The sequence below is a fragment of the Panthera tigris genome, chromosome D4 (genome assembly GCF_018350195.1).
Source record: "Panthera tigris isolate Pti1 chromosome D4, P.tigris_Pti1_mat1.1, whole genome shotgun sequence".
Taxonomy (NCBI): Eukaryota; Metazoa; Chordata; class Mammalia; order Carnivora; family Felidae; genus Panthera; species Panthera tigris.
In genome coordinates this window covers 75,412,840-75,431,362 of record NC_056672.1, presented here as the reverse complement: position 1 = coordinate 75,431,362, position 18,523 = coordinate 75,412,840, and the positions used below count along the sequence as shown (strand labels likewise).

At 47.3% G+C, this 18,523-nt stretch overlaps 1 protein-coding gene across 1 annotated transcript in view; it reads right to left on the bottom strand.

Annotated features, from left to right (window-relative positions):
- Window positions 1–18,523, bottom strand: part of PAPPA (pappalysin 1) — a 240,957-nt gene that overhangs the window by 81,750 nt on the left and 140,684 nt on the right. Inside the window, exon 10 of the mRNA XM_042964314.1 lies at window positions 15,746–15,939. Coding sequence (XP_042820248.1) covers window positions 15,746–15,939 — 194 coding nt within the window. The remainder of the gene's footprint in view (window positions 1–15,745; window positions 15,940–18,523) is intronic.

Below are 18,523 nucleotides of genomic sequence, written 5' to 3'. Positions count from 1 at the left end.
CTTTACCAACCATTAGAAACAATTATCACTTTCCCCAGGCCCCAGAGCAGCTTCCCTCTTTGATGCCTGCCTTAAAGAGATAGAGGGGAGGGAGGGAGTGAACTGCTTTTCTTTCAATTTTGAGATTTATTATTTGGCATGGACAGATAATCAAGCAAAGAAGCATTTCCTGCGTACAAGGCGGGTGTGCAGAGTGGAGAGATGCCTCCTTCCTCCCACCCAGAGCTCTGGAAATAGCAGCAGACCTCGGGGCCTCCACCCAGGAGACACTTCCAGATAAGATAATTTGGCATTTGATGCCCTCCAGCCTTGGGGCTCAGCTCTGGGGTGATTAGCACCTCAGTGCCCCAGAGGTCTATTCCTAACACATTAGGTATTTCACCCTCCTCAGGGATCTAATATCCTCTGCTGCACCTCCCCCAAGCGTCTAGAATCCTGGAGTTTGGGATACAAATTCTGGGCCTGATCAAAATGACCATGGAGAAGAAGCCAGGCTTACGAGGGGAACAGAGCAAAGAAACTCATGGAAGGCATCCCTGTTCTGGAGCACCTGAACACTTTTACAGGTGGGGAAACTTACCTTTGTTACAGTAGAAATGGTTCACGGTCAATTCTATGGCTCTTGGGGACAGAAATTGGATGTCCCAACCTTCTTCTAAGGGAAAAGTTTACTCAGGAGACCTGAGAAAGAGCATCCAGAAGAGGTGGCAAGGCCAAGTTTAAACCAGCACCTGTGCTTTGAGGGCATCTCCTCACATTCTTGGGAGGCCGGTGTCACCACCCCCACTTACTCTACAGATACAGAGCCTGCCGAAGCCACACCTGTCGCGGCTGGTGAGCTCCGGGTCTGGCGCCTGCCTGCCCATGTTACTCCAAGTCTCTGTCCTATGATATAAGTGAGGACACTGAAGGCCACAGTGTGTGAACGGTGATCCCGAGGCGGTGATGACGATGCCCCAGCTGCTTCCACCTCCGTTAGCTCCAGTCTGTGTCACAGTGGAAGGGAGATTCACACGTACCCATTTTCAGATGGGTAAACTAAGGCCAAGGGTAAGGGAGAAAATACCAGCACAGCAGTGGCGGCTCTGAAAAAAAACGGCACTGGTCACCAGTTCCTATAGTATGAAGTGTGACTTCTCATAGTGCAACCCCAAGAGGTCAACGGCATCTCCCCACCTGACATACAGGAGGGCCAGGCGTGGGGCTGTGCCCAACCCAGACGCCCGTTTTGAGGAGGCACCGGGCAGGGGCTCGGGCTTCTCCAGCTAGTAAATCCTCTAACAAGGGAGAGTGATTAGTGTCGGATGTGGCGGTCGGCTTTTGTGCTGCTGACAGCACCTCCCTTTAAAGCCCTGGCTGGGCTCATTTCACACGGGGCCCTCCATAGGCCTGCTCCCGGCTCCGTAATTATGCCATTCACCAGTCACCCGGGCCCGCCTCTGAACTCCTGACCCAGCAGTGAAAGACTTGGGATCTCATTACTAATCTCTTAAGCCACCTAGTCTTCCAAAATACATCCATTTAACTTGGAGGCCAAGGCTTTGGGGGTGGGAGCCGGGGAGAGAAAAAGCCCAGCACAGGGACTTCTCATGACATGGCCACGTCCCCTTTCTGAGGCCTGTGGCCCAAGCCCCAGGGCAGCTGGCCTGGCTGTCCGGCTCAGTGCAGGGCAGGCCTTTCTGAGGGTCAGTGGCTGGGCTTAAGGACCAAGAGGCCTTTGGAGGGGAAGGGCATCTGGGCCCACCTGTTTGTAATTTCAGGGGTGTGGGTAGGGGATGAGGCCTATGTTTGTTTTAATTATTATTATTGTTGTCGAGAAGGGAGGGAAAAAAATGAGCAGAAACTGCTCACATCTGGAGGCTGCTGTCCAGCTTACGTAATCTCCCGTCGCAGAGGAGGAACACGGGATCCCCAGCCAGATGGTCCGTGGGTGACTTCATGGCACATGGGCCTCCTCCAACAGTAAGATGCTGACAGGGTTGGGAGAGTGGGTTGTGGGACCTTCTTGAGATTCTTAAGGGGTGAGAGGTAGGAGTTTGGGGGCTCCCAGAGATCTCAGTTTTCTTTGGGTAGACTCAAGATTTTTTTCCAGCCAAACGTACAATTTTTTTTGTTATGTCTCTCATTCATTCATTCATTCATTTACATAGCACTTACATGTGTACAGGTTCCTTATTCCCCATGGTCTACTTGGTGAAAATGGATCCCAGAGGAAAAAGCAATAAAGGTAAGATCCTTCTTGCAAACAGCTCCCAGACCCATGCGGGAGGGTCAAGGTAAACGATTCTACAGGAAAATACTCAGAGAACAGCGTGGTTGGTTCTGTGTTTGAGGTATGCACAGGTTGAGGGAGAGGCATGGAAGAAAAAGTTGCCTCGGCAATCTGTGCCTGAGCACCAGGTCTGAAAAGCAAAATTTTAACGTCATGTGGGCTCTGGAGAGCAGAGGCTGGAGAAGAAGAGGCGACAGAAGGGGAAAAGTGGGGCCACAGCTAAGCCATGACAAACCCAGTTTCCCAGATGATGACACAGCAGAGGCATGAAGGACAAAGTCAGAGATATGGATCCTGCTGCAAACACAGTTCTGAGCATACTGCTTTAAAAAAAACCAAACACATTGCTATCCTTTGGCGTTTTCAAATCTCTCTTTCTTAAAAGCATTTGTACCTAAAGCAATTCATACAACGTCATGAATTCTAGATAAGGATACATAAAAGTGGCGTAGACTGTGGATCAGATCAAGAGGGAACCGTTAGCTTCAACCCAAGTGCTAGATCGGAACACAGAGATACTGCCGGCATAAGGTGAAAATCCCGAGGCACTGCTAACTCCAGATATGAATCCTGAAGCATCCCCATCTTTATTTCAGAGCCCAGAGGTACTGCCCATTCTAGAGAATTCCACTGAGCACTGAAACACTCCCAGTTCTAGCCCAGAATACTGAGATACGGGGCCTCTAGAACAGGGCCAGGGAATGCCGTCTGCTCTAAATCCAGCATCCCAAAACCACCTGTGGAGAAACAGACACCAAAGATGGAGAACAGAAATCTGGTTAGCTTCCACCTTAAAATGCCCTCTCTACTGGGTCTAGAGTGGAATTAGAAAACACAGCCAACTCTGGAGCAAAGTCCTAAAACACGGAAGTCTCCACCATTCAGCTCAGAGCCACTCAAACCAAAGCAGTGTGTCACAGGCATCTCGTAGACCTTTTCTTAGCCCTTCCCTGGGAGCCCTGAGATGTTCATGGGTTAACCAGGAAAGCGCTGACCACATCCAAGCTCAATGCCTGGTCACCGAAACCCTTGGTTAGGAATAGTTGAACAGTGGTTAATGGCAGTCTTGACCACACTGGCCTATTCAAGAAAGGTCAGAGGAGTGATTTTTCACTTAAAAACATCTGTGTACTGAAAGAACAAGCCTTTCTCAAGTTCATAAAAGTAGGAGTTTCCAGGTTCTTTTCTGTTTTTCCTCTGCACTCCCCATCCATTCCTCCTCTTCTCCAGCTTTCCTAATTAAGATCTGTATGTTCCAAGTTATGTCCATGATGAAGCCCGAGTCACATGACCTGCAGAGAACCCCACTTGATGCCAAGATGGCCCCACAGAGGGCACCATCAATGGGTACTCGCTGTAGCCCTCAGGGTTCCCTGGTCCCTTCCTGAAACCTTGGTGAGCAGGGGCCAGAAACCACAGAATGATTGGCTCCTTTCTCTTTGCTTTTGAAGAGTAGGCAGTGTGCTTGCCCGGGTTGCCTTGAGCTTGATTTCTCCTAGAAAGGGGCCCCGAAGGATGCAGGGCACTGATTTATGCTAGGAACAAGAGGCCAGGGATTGTCATGCTTTTAGCAGTGTCCTGCTGACCTTCGAGCAAACACATGGGCTCTCATTCTTAAGGACAAAGGCGACATTGCTCTCTGATCCTCCCTCTCCAGATATCAGAGGTATCGCTAGTGATTGTGACATACAAACTGGGGACTTGGCCCGCCAAATGCCCAATGGACACTGCTGACTTACGTGTTCACCACCCCATGAGCACATTCCTCTGAGGGACGGAGACTGTCCAGAGTGATGCTTTCCCCCAGTGGCGCCCTTGGCCAAGGCAGCACACATCTGCACAGAAGCAGGGTGTTGAAGCAGCTGTTCTGAGATGTGCTCCCTGGCCAACAACAGCAGCAGGATCTGGAACCCACAGTGTGAACTCTCTGACCATGCCTACACCTGCCACTTCCCTGCACCTTCCACTGAGCGGCGGAAGTCACACACATCTTAATGTCAAGAGAATGTGGGCTGGAATCTCAGCTTCTGCCATTTCCTGACAGCATGAGCTTGAACCCTTTGGGGAGGGCTAAACTTCTCTGCTGCAAAATGAGATGCTGCTTCCTCCTCAGGAGGGCTGTGACCAGGCTGAGAAATACTCTTACATATGCAAGTGTTCAGACACTGCCCTACATGCTAGGAGCAGAATTAACATTTCTCTACCTCATCCCCACCTACCTCTTTCTTCTTGGCTGTAGAGGAAGACAGGCTTGGGTTCCAATTCTAGTTTTCCCTGCCCCATCCCTGGGCCAGCTGCAGAACCTCGGATAAGTTACTCTGGGAGTCTCAATTTACTCCCCTGTAAACCAGTGAGTTAGGGGCCGCCTCACGGGGGCAGGGTGGGGCAGGTGTAAATGTGCTAGAACAGCGAGGGATTCTGGGTAGAGCCCCTGGAGAAAACACCCTGCTAGCCTGCTATCCATACGGTTCCTGTCACTGTGGTCAAATACTGTCATTGCCATCATGTTACCCCTTTACTGTCATTTATTATTGTTTAAGCACTGCTTTTCCTCCCTCCCTTAATCTTCCCCACCTCCTCTCTCCCTCTCCCGCCTCTCTCCACCTGTCCTTCCTCCCACCTTTCTAGCTCTTCCTCTTTCATACTCTCCTTGGCTGGGCCTCTCACTGGGAGACCTCTAGAACATAGAAGACAGCGCCTTATGTCTCCATCAACCATTTAGGAATCTAGTCACAGGGACCTCACTGAGACCCTAATCTCTCCCAGAATAGTAAGGGGCAAAAGGGCCTTTACCGTGGCCCAGCTTCCAGAAGCTGTTTTCTACTTTCTGCACAAAGCTGTTAACAAAACAAAGTACAGGTTTAGTCATTAATATTTACCACATGCCTACTATGTGCCAGGCCTTCTTTTTCATCTTGGAAACAACAACGTAAACCCCTGTGCTTCTGTGGCTAACATTCTGGAGGAATGGGGGCACAGAGGGGGGTCATGGGGGCCCAGAGCAGCAGAGAGAAGTTCAGGCGGGGTCCAGGGTGGGCTTTCAAAGCCCCTTCCCCCTACTCACATGGTAGCATGTGCCCCATCTGCAGAGGAGGAGACAAAGCAGGAGACTTAAGAAAGCCCTGCTTACTCTGGTCCCTATTGCATTTATCAGGGGACTGTATCCTGGCCACACAAGGGAATCACTTACATATGCTGCTTTGTACATTTAAGCCAATCTAAAGGAGACATCACTCAGCAGACACTCTTTCCAACAGCATTTTTCAGTAGTGAACCCATCAGCACCCTAGGAGTACTGTCCGGGCAGCAAACCCTGTGGTAGGCACCGGAAATACCTACACATTATACGACAGAGCCCAAACCCTTAGCCACTCACAGGGCATTTGCTATGAAAAGCTGTGGACACAGGAAATGCAAACTACAAGGCAGCTTGTGCTCCGGGTCGTTGGATGGTTCCAGAAGAATGAAGGCTGCACCTGGGTGGGTGACCATATGGAAGAGGTGCCATTTCAGCTAGACCTTGAAGGATAGATAGCTAAGCCTCCAAGAGGTGGACAGGTACATGATGGATCTTGCAGGCAGGAGAAATGGAAACTCCAAGACCCGTCTGGGGATTGCAGGTCATCCATTCTGCCGGGAGTGCACCTGTCAGCCAGGGAGCTGTGTGGAAGGGCTGGCAAAAGTCATGCTAGACCCTGCCTGGTCTGGCCTTTGGATTTTAGAGACCACAGGGAACAATACAGAAAGCTTGGCAGGTGAGAGATCATGGAGACCAACATTTATTGTGAATTCTGGAAACTGTACCCCAAGGGCAAAACTCCTCCAGTGAGGATATATGCACACTTAAAAGATTTAAGACATTGTTTCACAAAAAGATTAACATGTCATATCTCACTCTGGAATAGAGAGAAATACTGTGTGTGTGTGTGTGTGTGTGTGTGTGTGTGTGTGTGTTTAATTTATTGGGAAATGGGGCGCCTGGGTGGCTCAGTCGGTTAAGCGTCCAACTGTTGATTTCGGCTCAGGTTGTGATCTCATGGTTCATGAGTTTAAGCCCTGCATCAGGCTCCGTGCTGGCAGTGTGGAGCCTGCTTGGGATTCTCTCTCTCCCTCATTCTCTGCCCCTCCCCCACTTGCTCTCTATCTCTCAAACGAAATAAAAAAAAATTTATTGGGACAGTGGGTACAGACCCTCAAAGAATTGGATTGACTCCTTTTTCCACCACATGGAGCAGATGTCCCTCTGTTAACCTCTGCTTCTGCATCTATGAAATGGGAACACAGTTCCTACTACACAGCTTGGTTATGAGGATTTAAATGCGATGACTGAGCTGAATGAATTTAGGTAGCAGTTACCATACGTCAAGCACTGCCCCAAGGGCTCCATGTGTGCTCTTTTGTGGAATCCTCATCATTACCACTGGCCTTCTCCATTTTACAGATGACAAGGCCGAGTAACTCGTCTGAGACCTGACTGTAAGTGGCAGCTCCGGGATGTAATATGCTCCAGATCAGCTCTGTCCAATCAGAAGCCCACTATCTCCATGTGGCTATTTAAATTGAAATTAATTAAAACGAACGGTTCCTTGGTTTCGCGAGCAGTGCAGACATAGAACACTGGAAGGTCTACTGGAAAGTTGCTCTGGAAACTGGGCTCCTAACAGCTCTGCCTTCTCTGACATAAGGCTCATGCCCACAGTTCCTCCAATGCATCCCAGTCTCTCTGCTTCCTTGCACTGCACTGAATTGATACCCTTTCCCTGGTTCTCCACGGAGAGAACCTTGTTCCCACACAGCACTGCAGACCTGGGCTGGGCATTTCAGGCAGCGTCCACATTCCTGAAAGCAGCATTGTGCCAGCAGACCAGATCTCTCCCCAAACTGTGCTACATCCCAGTATGGAGAGAAATGCAGACACCAGCCAAGCATGTCCCTCCACCAGCTGCACATATGGGTCCACGGTGGGCAGAAGCCCAGGAAGTCTCTGTGGGACCGCCCTGGCATGGAAGCTTACTGCTCAGCAGGGGCACCTCTCATATGCCTGATGGAGCCCATCCCTCCCTGGAAAACTGAACATGCACAAATGTATCCAGGACCTCCTGGGACTTGGATCTGGCTGAAAAATGAGGGGAGTTTTAAGAAACCCACGGCTGGGGTGGAAGAGAGAGCGGAAAGCCCTTTTTGGTCTGGGCTGTAGCTAACACATCCAGGCTACTTGGTGGGAGGGGGTGGGAATAGGGGGCTTGAAAAACAAACACAAACAAACACGCACACACACAAACACAAACAAAAGCCTGTGCATGGCCAAACCTCAACTCCCCTTGGAACCCCATCCTTTGGGCCTGGCTTGAGAAAGTTTACTTTCAGACATAGAGAAATGAGCACATGTGGTTTTGGGGACAGAATTCAATACCGCCAGAGCAGCGGGCTCAGCAAGCTTGACTGGCTATTGCTTCCTAAGTGCACTGCAGCCCCGGAGAGAGAACGCTGTTTACATTTTTTACATGTTTCTTGGGTACAGAACATGAAACTAAATTACACAGCAAAGGCCGTGCTGGCTAAACACCAGTGCCCCCACTTAAAACAGAAACAATTAAAAAATAGAGAGAGAGAGAGAGAAAGAAAAGGAAAAGAAGAAAGAAAGAAAAGGAAAAATGAGAATGGAGAGGGGTCTTAAGGGAACCTGAATGGATAACAGGGCTGGAAGGAAGGAGTCTGGTCCTGAGTCTGAGAGCAGGGAAAGAGGACGTGGAGACTGACCACGAGATGTGAGTGGGTCAGGCTTGGACCAAAGACAAAGGAATCTTCCTAGAGGGGCCGTGGGGTGGGTTGGCAGGCCTGAGGCTGCTCTCCGCGGAGAACCAGTGGAAGCAGCCCCAAACCACAAAGCCGTTCTTGTTCCTGGGCTTCAAGTCAGGAGGCAAGCAAGAAATGAAGACTCACTCCTGAAACCAGGCACCTCCCCGACCCCGGTCCACGTGGCACCTTCCTGGTCAGTCAGAACGTGTCTGGTGCCTGCCAAGGCCTCTAAGGCCAACGCCAACTCCAATCGTCTATGTATCACAGCACTCTGCCAACTTCTGCCCTTCCCAATTTCAGCATCCTTGTCCCATCCTTACTGGACACTGCATGCTACTTAAAGGCTAGGGGTTCAATGATTTGTCTCAACCTCAACCCACGGCTGAAAATGATCCTTTGGACATAGTAGGTGCACAGTAAGATTATACCGATATCCAATCCAAAGAACAGAATCATTTCATAGCACACAGGAGACGGAGAGGTTTAGGGAAGCTGTTTAAGCAAAGTCAAAACTTCATTAAATGAGGGCCAGTAGACTCTCAAAGTCTCTCTCTGTTTGTGCCCAAAAGAGTATGCCCTTAAAATAAATAAATAAATAAATAAATAAATAAATAAATAAATAAATAAATAAATAAATAGATAAATAACAATGATAAAACTCAGTTGTTTCTAACTGGATCCCTCAATTGCTAAACCTTCATAGGCAGAAAGAAGCATTTCATTAGAAAATCTTTCAGTTGCTATTAGAAGGAAAAACCACATTTCTGAATCAAGTGTTTCATCCTTGACAAACATCTGCCAGGTAGGCATTACTGCTGCTATTTTATGGATAGGAAGTTGGGTAGGAGCAGAAAGAAATGGTTTGCCCAAAGTGACAGGGTTGGTAAGTGGTGGCCCCAGAGCTGGAAACCAGGTGGACCTGATTCCAATTTTCATCTTTTGTCTTCAAAAAGCTTATCATTCCAAGTTTTTCAGGGTCAACAGGACAGCTGGTATTTCATAAGTTTGAATAAAGACCGACAGAGTGAATGGGTGAAGGAAGGAGGAGAGAAGGGAGGGCTGGGAGGAGGGTCTGGTGGTGGACTCCTTTGTTGGGACCCTGAATAATTCTGTAGATTTAAAGTCCCTCCCAAGCTGAGGCTTCCATGATAAATCCCAGGCAGTCAGAGCAACCAGCTCAGGCACTCCTTTCTGATGCAGGCGCTGTTTCTTATTCCCCTGAAGGGATTTTGGTGCCCTACATCCACGAGACAGGCTATAACAGGCCATGGGACTTTGTGTTCTGTCTCCTTAGATGACTCACACATGTGCTCTTGAAAAATTATTCATAAACCACCAGGAGAAAGCACATCCCGTGGGTATTTGGGAGAACTGCTTGGAATCTTCTCGGACATTTCAGTGTGTTCCTTCTGCCTGTCTTCCTTCTTCCACCATGGGCAGATGTTGTCCCATCTCACCAGTGAGAAGAGATGCACACTTTGGTGAAGTATGTGCAAGAAAAGGAAAGCTGTTAGAAATGACCTCAACACTTAGCGTTGAGTCCAAGATTTCTCTCTGTCCTTTGCAAATCATATCATCTGAAAAGCACTGGAGAATTGCTTGCCCATGCAAAATTTCCCAGGGAGGCTGTTTCAATGACATACCAGCAGTGTGGCGTAAGAAAAGGCAGAAAGAAGAGTGCCATCAGTGAGGTGGTTCATCTCCCTGAGACTCAGTCTCTTCATTTAGAGAGAAGTGAAACCCCTCAGTTTTATAACGTGCTTTAAACCCCCAGGGCAGGCTCTGCATTACAGGAGGTGTTCAATAGACGCCTCTCCTCTTCCTCAAATGGACATCTGATTCCGTTAGCCCCCTGCTTATAATCTCTAAAGAGCTCCCCTCTGCACTTAGGATAAAGTCTAAATTTCAAGCATCTGAAGGATGTCCGTACACACCCCATAAGCTCATCTCTCAACTTCCCCTTTATTTCTTATTGACTTTTTTTTTTTTTGGATGTCTGTCTCCACCTCCCTCCCTTGACCCTCTGCACTCCCTACACTGTGTCGTAAGTGCTTGTGGAGATTTCTCTCCCTTGTGTCCAGAGAACCAGCTGGGCATCCGATTTCTTCCTCTGGATGCAAGGAGGAGGAAGACACAGAGAAATGGCCTCTACTTGCTGGCTCAGACCTGGCGGAATGCACACATTTTGTGATTCTCTCACTGACATCTCAGGGCTTCCTGTGTACAGCACATGGCTTGTGACAAACCTGTAAATTGAGCCAAGGTACGTCTTCCATCCACAATTTTCTCCTTTGTGCTTTTTTCTCCTATAACCCAGAAATAATTAGGCACTGATCTGAAAAATGATTTTTTCACACTTCGGGGTTGCCAACTTAAAACATGTCCTATAGTTCTCCCGCATTTCCACATACGTAATTTAAATGACTTTCTGGAGAGGGCAATGCTGAACCTAAAAGAACGAGTGCCTACGGGTGGAGATCTACACAGCACGGCGGAAACAGCGGGGTGATATTTGGGGTACTGGTGTAGCAGTTCCCACTTTCTTGGTGTTCCTTGGATGCTTACTACCTATGAAAAGATGCAAAAGACACAGTTTCTCCTAGCTTCTTACAAAAGCAGGTGGGAGCTGCCTCGTCCTGCACCTGAGCTCCTATTTTGAACACAGTGGCCAGCCCCCTGGTTCTGCCCCTTACAAGAGTGAGCCCCAAAGCTGCTCACTCAACCTTCTGAGGCTTTCTGTCTGAATCTATAAAGTGAAAACAGTGATTCCTATTTTTCAGTTTCAGCAGGATTCAAGGAATTTGATGCAGAAGCTGGATCAATCTGACAAGTATTATTTTTATAATTTGTCCAAGACCTTCGGAAAGTGGGCAAAGGACTTCTCCCATCCCTACATGCTGGCTGTCTGTCTGCTGGCTGAGAAAGCTGATAGCACTGTTGTTTCTTCCTCAGGGAAACTCCCTCTGAATCCCACTCTTGGGTCTCTGGCTGCTGTTTCTAGTAGGACATACCCCACTGATGAAACTGTGAGCTCTTTGAGGGTAGCACTTCTTTGGGATTTCTCTTAAAATGCCTGGTGTGGCCCTGAGGATACAGGAAACATTCACCAACACAACTATTCTAACTCAACTAAATGTTGACCGAGCTTCTGTACTGTGGGGGCCAACGTGGTCTCTAAGTGAGGGTGTGGAGGAGAAGCCTAATATGTACAAGACCATTAACATTTGCACTACCCAATAAGTGTAAAAACACAAACAAACACACAAAAATCCACCGCTAGGTGTTCTCTCCGCATTTGCTCTCTTAATATCTGCCAGGTAGATGCTGTCATTCCCTCTTTCCAGAAGAGGAAACTGAAGCTCCCAGAGGAGTCATCTGCTCAAGGTTCCCAAAAGTCAGAAGAGGGGCAAAGAGGGCAAAGCCACAGCCACATGATTTCCACTTCACCCCATTAACCCCTATGCTCTTTACCTACTCATGTTTCTCAATGTACGATTCAAACGTGCTTCTGCATGAGCCTATGAATAAATGAGTACACAAATTATTGTAACACATGACAAATTATGATTTATATTTTAATGGAAGGCCCAAAGTGTTATGGACATGCCCAGAGGCTGGTGATAACAACCTAAGGTAGAGTGGCAAAGGACTGACATACCCAATAATGGGTTGATGGGGTGGACAGAGAACGGATTACAAAGGAAGGAGGGATGTCTAGGGTCTCACCTGCCTTACAAGGCAGGGATGTCCCATTCAATCACCACCTCAGTCTGAATGCCTTACGATGGCGAGCCTACTATATCACAAGGCACTCCATCCCCCTGTGGATAATTCTCATTCTTAGAAAGGTTTTCTTTATTTTGGCCCTAAAACTACTGCCCTGGAAATGCTTAGTCTAAGTTTTACCCTCAAAGGATTAACCAAATAAATTGGTTGGTTGACTCAAGGTCTGTAATCCCTGGGGAGCACTGAAGAGTCCAGATACTATTTCCATTTTCTCCTTAGGCCCTTGCAGAAGGAGGGAGGTGTGCCTGTCTAGATAGGAGGAAATGGACTGTGGTAAGAAGTGCTGGGGATGGGGTGGGGGGAGCAAGATGAAGGGGTATCTACACCTCATCTTGGCAGCCTATGGTGTAAAAGCACCAGAGCAATGCAAAACATGGAGACAAAATTAGGACAAGACGAAATTTCTGCAAGCACTTAACCCAAACCATTTCTGAGGTTCCCCTAAGAGAGAGAACTTGATTCTTTCGGTCCATTTCCATTTTTGTTCTGTCTCAGGGACTTCTTGAATTCCAATGGGGCCAGGAAGGTGCATGACCAAAATATCTAAAGAATGTCTCTTATTACAGGGTATTCAGCCTACTCTGCACATCTGGAAGTTTTGATGCCTCTGATCATGTCTGGCTATGAGACTCAAGGTTCGGGCTGGAGTAGCTTAGCCCTAACGAAATTGGGGGATCTTGTTGGAGGAGAATGGACATGAGAGACTGGAAATTATTAGAAGCAAAGGGCTTTTACAAAACTGAAAGTAAGGGCAGTGCTCAGGAGTCTGTTAGGGAAGAATCCAAGAACTTCATGGTGTTTGCACTGTGGTGCCAACAATGGGATCTGCCTGGCTTTCTTTCTGCTTGTTTCCTCAGGGGGATTTTCCAGGTATCCACTGACCTCCAACTTTGGGATGTGACTGCATATTCCCAATCTCACTGCTGGCTTCAACGAGATCCTAACCTTAGATTCTCTACGTCTAGGCTGTGTGGCTTTGGGGAAGCCACTCCACCTCTCAGTGCCTCCAAGATAGGGGACTGGCTATGGAGGGTCCAATGCAGTGGCTGGTGGACCTCAATGGCCACTGCCCCCTCCCCCCCTCCCCTCTATCTGTTCCAGTAGTCACTCTCTAGACCCAGCTCCTACAGGGGAATGTCATCTGTGCATGCGTGTGTGTGTGTGTGTGTGTGTGTGTGTGTGTGTGTGTGTGTAGAGAAACAGAAAAAGAAAGAGGAAGAAGAAAGAGGACAAAGTATAAGTGTACTGGGGGGAGGTGAGGGGCACCTGGTGGACCTTAAGAATCTCTCTGGAACTGCCTTCTCTCCTTCTCTCAAGCCATCAGCCTCTTCACTGGAAGCCCTGACAGGGTGAAAATTAACTACCAGCCTCCTCTAATCACTGCACAGGGTAATGAAGGCCATGGTTATACTTCCCCTCTTTTCTGTTGTCAGAGGGAGCTACTTTATACCCCAGGGAGAGCCTTACGCAGAATCACCAAGGCTCTGCATAGGTGTGTGTGTGCATGTGCATGTGTGTGCAGGACAGGGGCCGGGTATGAGCGACTTCTAGGCATTTGCTTCTAGTTGGGAAATTCAGAAGACTTTTGTTCTGACGCCCTCCAGGCTGCCTGCCTGGCCCTGCACCCAGCCTGTGCGACACATCCCCTCCCCTGACCCCGTATTCTCCAGTGAGCTGATCTCATTATGGCAAATTTAGTTACAGCTGAAGTCTCCTTGTAACAAAGATTATGTCCAAGCCCAGAGTAATGGAACCTAGTCGATTTCATTAAAATAAAATTGGTTACAATGAATAATTCAATAGGATGATTTTGTTTCCTCATCTCCTCTTTGTAGATCGAAGAGCTAGTATTTATAATGATTTTTCAAAATTGGATTTTTGTTTAGGAAGAGATAATCAACCATAATTCCTGACAGCCCCTCCTTACAAGGCTGAAATAATTGCCCATCGAAGTCTCCTTTCAAATGCTGGGGCTGGACAATTCTTTCTCTCCTTTTTCTCACTTTCGCAGCAAGAACGTTCGGTTGGTTCTGAAGCACAGCTGCTACCTCCGCTCTTGCTCATGTGCGATTCCAAATGCGTCAATTCCCTTGTTTGAATGATGTTTTTTAAACATTTCTAGAACTGGATGCTAGTGTTGAATTGGGAATTCCTGGCTCTATTGCTGGCCAGCCCTGTTGTCCCCAAGCAGGACCTTCCATGTCCCAGAGAGGGGATTCTTGGGCATTTTCTCTTTGTGGTACTCATTTGCATGCAGCAAGGTGTGTGTGTGTGTGTGTGTGTGTGTGTGTGTGTGTGTGTGCGCCCACGTGCACATCCGTGCTCACACATGTGTGCATGTAACTATAGCCAATTAAACACATCCTGTGCTCAAAGATGAGAGGATGAAAATGAATACAACTCAAAGCTATTCTCAAAGAACGAACAGCCTAGGGGGAGCCAGACATGCACACAGGTAATTCTGGTTCAAGGTGACAGGTGCAACGAAAGAGGAATTCAGCAAGTACAGAGGTGGCACTAGATAAACCCTAGACATCCATCCGTCCATCCATCCATCCATTCATCCATTCATTCATTCTTTGAGTCATTCATTTTCCAGGCTGGCACCATGCAACATTTCTTTCGACTCTCCTCACGGCAGTCAGAAACAAATGCAGATGAATAAATAATCTAATGCACAGAAACACAAGCAAACAGATGAATGAAAAGATGGCCAAATAAACACTGCAACTTGTAAATGAAGTGTACTTATCCTGTACCTCATCCAGTGATTTTCACTGGGTCCCAGAAGAAGGTCAAATGTCTGGTTCATCTAGAAATCAGGCCTACTACCCACACCCCCGAGTCAAGGAAGCCATATAAAAGAAGAATGGTAGGAGTAATAGCTCATCTGCAAGGCCAGGAGGCAGGGTGGCCTCTGAGATGGCCACCCGGCCTGGCAGTTGGAAGCACTGAGTCGTGTCTCAGGGAAATGGGAGTCTCGGAAGAAGGCAGGTGCTTGCTCAGCAGGATAATTGGAAAGGGGGCTCTGGGGACAGCACAGCCATCCCTAGAATCACACAAGCACTGGTGGCCCCAACCTCTTGCTCCCTCAACTAAACTGGCAGTCCCCTGGAGAAAGAACCCTGGAACATAAATAGTGCATTAGGGGACTAAGGACTGAGTCACAGCTTTTTAGAACGGGGAAGTCCTTGGAGATCATCAAGCTCAACTATCCTCTAATTTAAAGATGGCGGGAGGGGTGCCTGGGTGGCTCAGTTGGTGTCCGCCTTCAGTTCAGGTCATGGTCTCACACTTCATGAGTTTGAGCCCCGCATTGGGCTTGCTGTTGTCAGCACAGAGCCCGCTTTGGATTGTGGTCCCTCTCCCCCGCCCCTCCCCTGCTCATGCTGTCTCTCTCTCAAAAAATAAACACTTAAAAAACAAAGAAACAAACAAACAAATAAAGGGGGGGAATGGGGCCCAGAGAAGCGGGAGACTAGTCTAAGGCCACACAGCAAATTGTGATAGAGTTAATTCACAGGTGAGTCCTCAAGGCGAGCACAACTTGGGACCGCCCCCAAAAAAGTAGGACTCCTCCCCAAATTTGGTCTTGCTCAATTGAATTCCACTGACATATCTAAAATGGAATTCTTTAACCAAATATGAATTATAAAATGTAGGGAAATAGGACGACAGGCTTTACCCTACTGTGATGTTCCCTGCACTTAACCATCCCATGTCTCATCCCTGACAAATCGCACTCGTGAGGCCTTGGGATTACATTTGGTTAGCAAGACGGTCAGGTGGTCACCTCCAGTGACACAACGTTTGAGAAAGGCAGCCCGGAGGGGCAGAGCAGAGATGCGGAATGTCTGCGAGAAATAGCACACGTGGCTAGGACCTTACCTGGGAGGCTGCTGGCTGGCCGATGATGACCCAGCCTGGGCACTGCTGGTCCTGATGTGATACTGAAGCATTGGACGCCCACTGATCAAGGAACCCCTGTGGCGTGTAGACCCCACAGTCCTTGATGCTAGTTTTCTGTTCAAACTCCTCACATACTCCATCACCATCATGGAAATAGCACCGGCTGGGTTCATCTGTAGGAGATGGACAGAGAAGGGAGAGAACAAATGGACATTCATTCTTTGGTCTCAGCTGTCATCTGCAGCTGTGGGGTCAGATCAGCAGAATCTTCAGCACTGTAAAGCCCATCATCAGTAGTCATGAGGGAATATTATTTACCCTTAAAAATGAAGGAGGTTCTGCCATTTGTGACAACATGGATGAACCTGAAGGACGTTATACCAAGTGAAATAAACCAGTCGCAGAAGGACAAATACTGTATGATTCCACTTAAATGAGAATATAAAGTAGTGAAACTTATAGAAGGACAGAATAAAATGGTGGTTGCCAGGGGCTGGGGGGAGAGAGAAATGGTTGAGCATTGAGAGTTACTGTCCAATGAGTATAAAGTTGCAGTTATACGAGACGATGTATAACTTTGCACTTACAGCTAACATGGTGCCTATGGTTATATTAAGTGTAGGTATGCTTACAAATTTAGAGGGTAGATCTTGTATTATATATGTTTTAACACACACACACACACACACACACACACACACACACACACATTCACAAACACTTCAACCTTCATTACCCCAAGTGAGCCCCACAGCAACCTTGTGAGAAAGGCACTATTATTTTAATTACTTTAGTCTTCCAGGTTAACTGGACACTGAGATCCATGTGTCTTTAAAAACTGCCCACAGTCACACGGTGTGTTAATGCCAGATCCTGGTGTCAAATTCCAGCTTTCACTTTCCAGGTTCTGGGTACGTTATCCGACACCACAGAACTTCACAGTGGCAAACTGAGGTTTTACTGAACTCCAAAGAGAATTTAGGTTTCATATAAGGAGTGAAGTGATACACTAGAGGGACTGGCTTCAGTCCCAGCTCTGTAACTAAACTTTTCTGTTACTTAAGACAAATCCCTTTTCCCCTCTGGGCTCAATCAGATAAGGGGGTTAGAGTGCTGGGACCCCAGGAACCCTTGCTGTCTACTGCTCTAGGCTCCTCAGGGCTTGTTGGATACTGTAGGAGTTCAAGTTCAAGGCCAAGTGAGTTCTCAAGCTCCCATGTAATTCAAATCACAGCAAAGATTTCTGCTTGGGACAACTTAAAGCTGCAGCTGGCTACAGTGACTCTCTGCCACAAGGACAAAGATCATGGAAGCGTACAGAGCTGGCAGGTGCTTTCTGAGTAGGCAGGACCTATACGCATTGCTTGGTATTTCAGCACAGAACAATACAAGGAGAAATCAGAATGCAGCCATCTGAAGGAGACCCCCCTGCCCATCCTTTAATAACTCAAATGTCAGGTAGTCTGTGCTATTTTCCCAATACCTCTAGGCAAAACTAAATACCCCTTTCTGTGTAGGTCTCTATTTTATAAAGATCCCTACCTTAACACGTATCTGTGTCTTTATATGTACATGCTGCAGCTCCTTTGAAAGACTGAGCTTCTTGAAATCCAATCCCTATGTCATGTCTCTGGGTGAACTTATAAATATCATCCCAACAAGTATACTTTGAGACTGACAGGGATGTCCAGGCAATAGGCACATTTCCTAGGAAAATCTCAATATTGTCCTGGCCAAATCGGAGCATATGGTCACCCTAAGGATACTGCTCGATCTAGGACATCCTTCCCCTATTTACTCCAAAATAATGGACTGGAGCCCCATTTCCAATCAGGAATTGACTTTTACCCCTCATATCAGCTGGAGAACTTTGTACAATTAGCTTCACTCTTCAGCCTCTGGCTTCCTATCTGTAATATAGAAACAATTGTCCTAAATACTGTAATAATGTTGTATGGTGACAGATGGCCACTATATTTATCATGGTTAGCATTGAGCAATGTACAGAATTGTTGAATTGATATGTTGTGCCCCTGAAACTAAAATAACATTGTATGTTAATTATACTTCAATTAAAACAAAAAGAAATGATCGTCTCAGCCAAGACAACTCTCAGGATAGCCACAGAACTCTCATAGGAAGCGGACGTAAACATGCTTTGTACATTGTAAAATAACAGTCAAGAGAAAAAATGTTCTTTTAAGGGGTCAGTTTATTTATAGCTGGCTGAATGGAATCACCTAGTACTCACTTAAAACACTTCGTCCAGCATTCCCCCCAAATAGTAAAAGCTAGGGTCAAGTAGAATTAAAACTTGGGATTTCTAGGATGCTATCAGCAAAAGGAGTCCGTGAATTCAGGGGCAGCAGAATGTTGAGCCCCTTCCAAGCTCCAAAATCCCTTGTTTATTTCAGCAAACAGTTTACATAGCGAAATACTATCAAAAGAGCCAGAATAAGTCAATTCATTATAATTCAATTATTTAAGGATGAGCCTGAGCCAGCAGAGGACTCCAGTGACCAGTAGCATGCCTGGCAGGCAAGCATGGAGAGAATACAGACTCAGCACTTCTCAGGAGCTCCAACCTCTTGGTGAACGTGGCCAACTTACATATAGTAAAACTTAGACCCAATCTGAGAGTGACCAGCCATTAATCCAGACTTTACTCTTTCAAAACTCAATAAAGGGAATTATAAAAAGCACAGGATTTGGCATCAGACAAATAGGACTTAAATAAAGTAACCTAGCCTCTCTGAA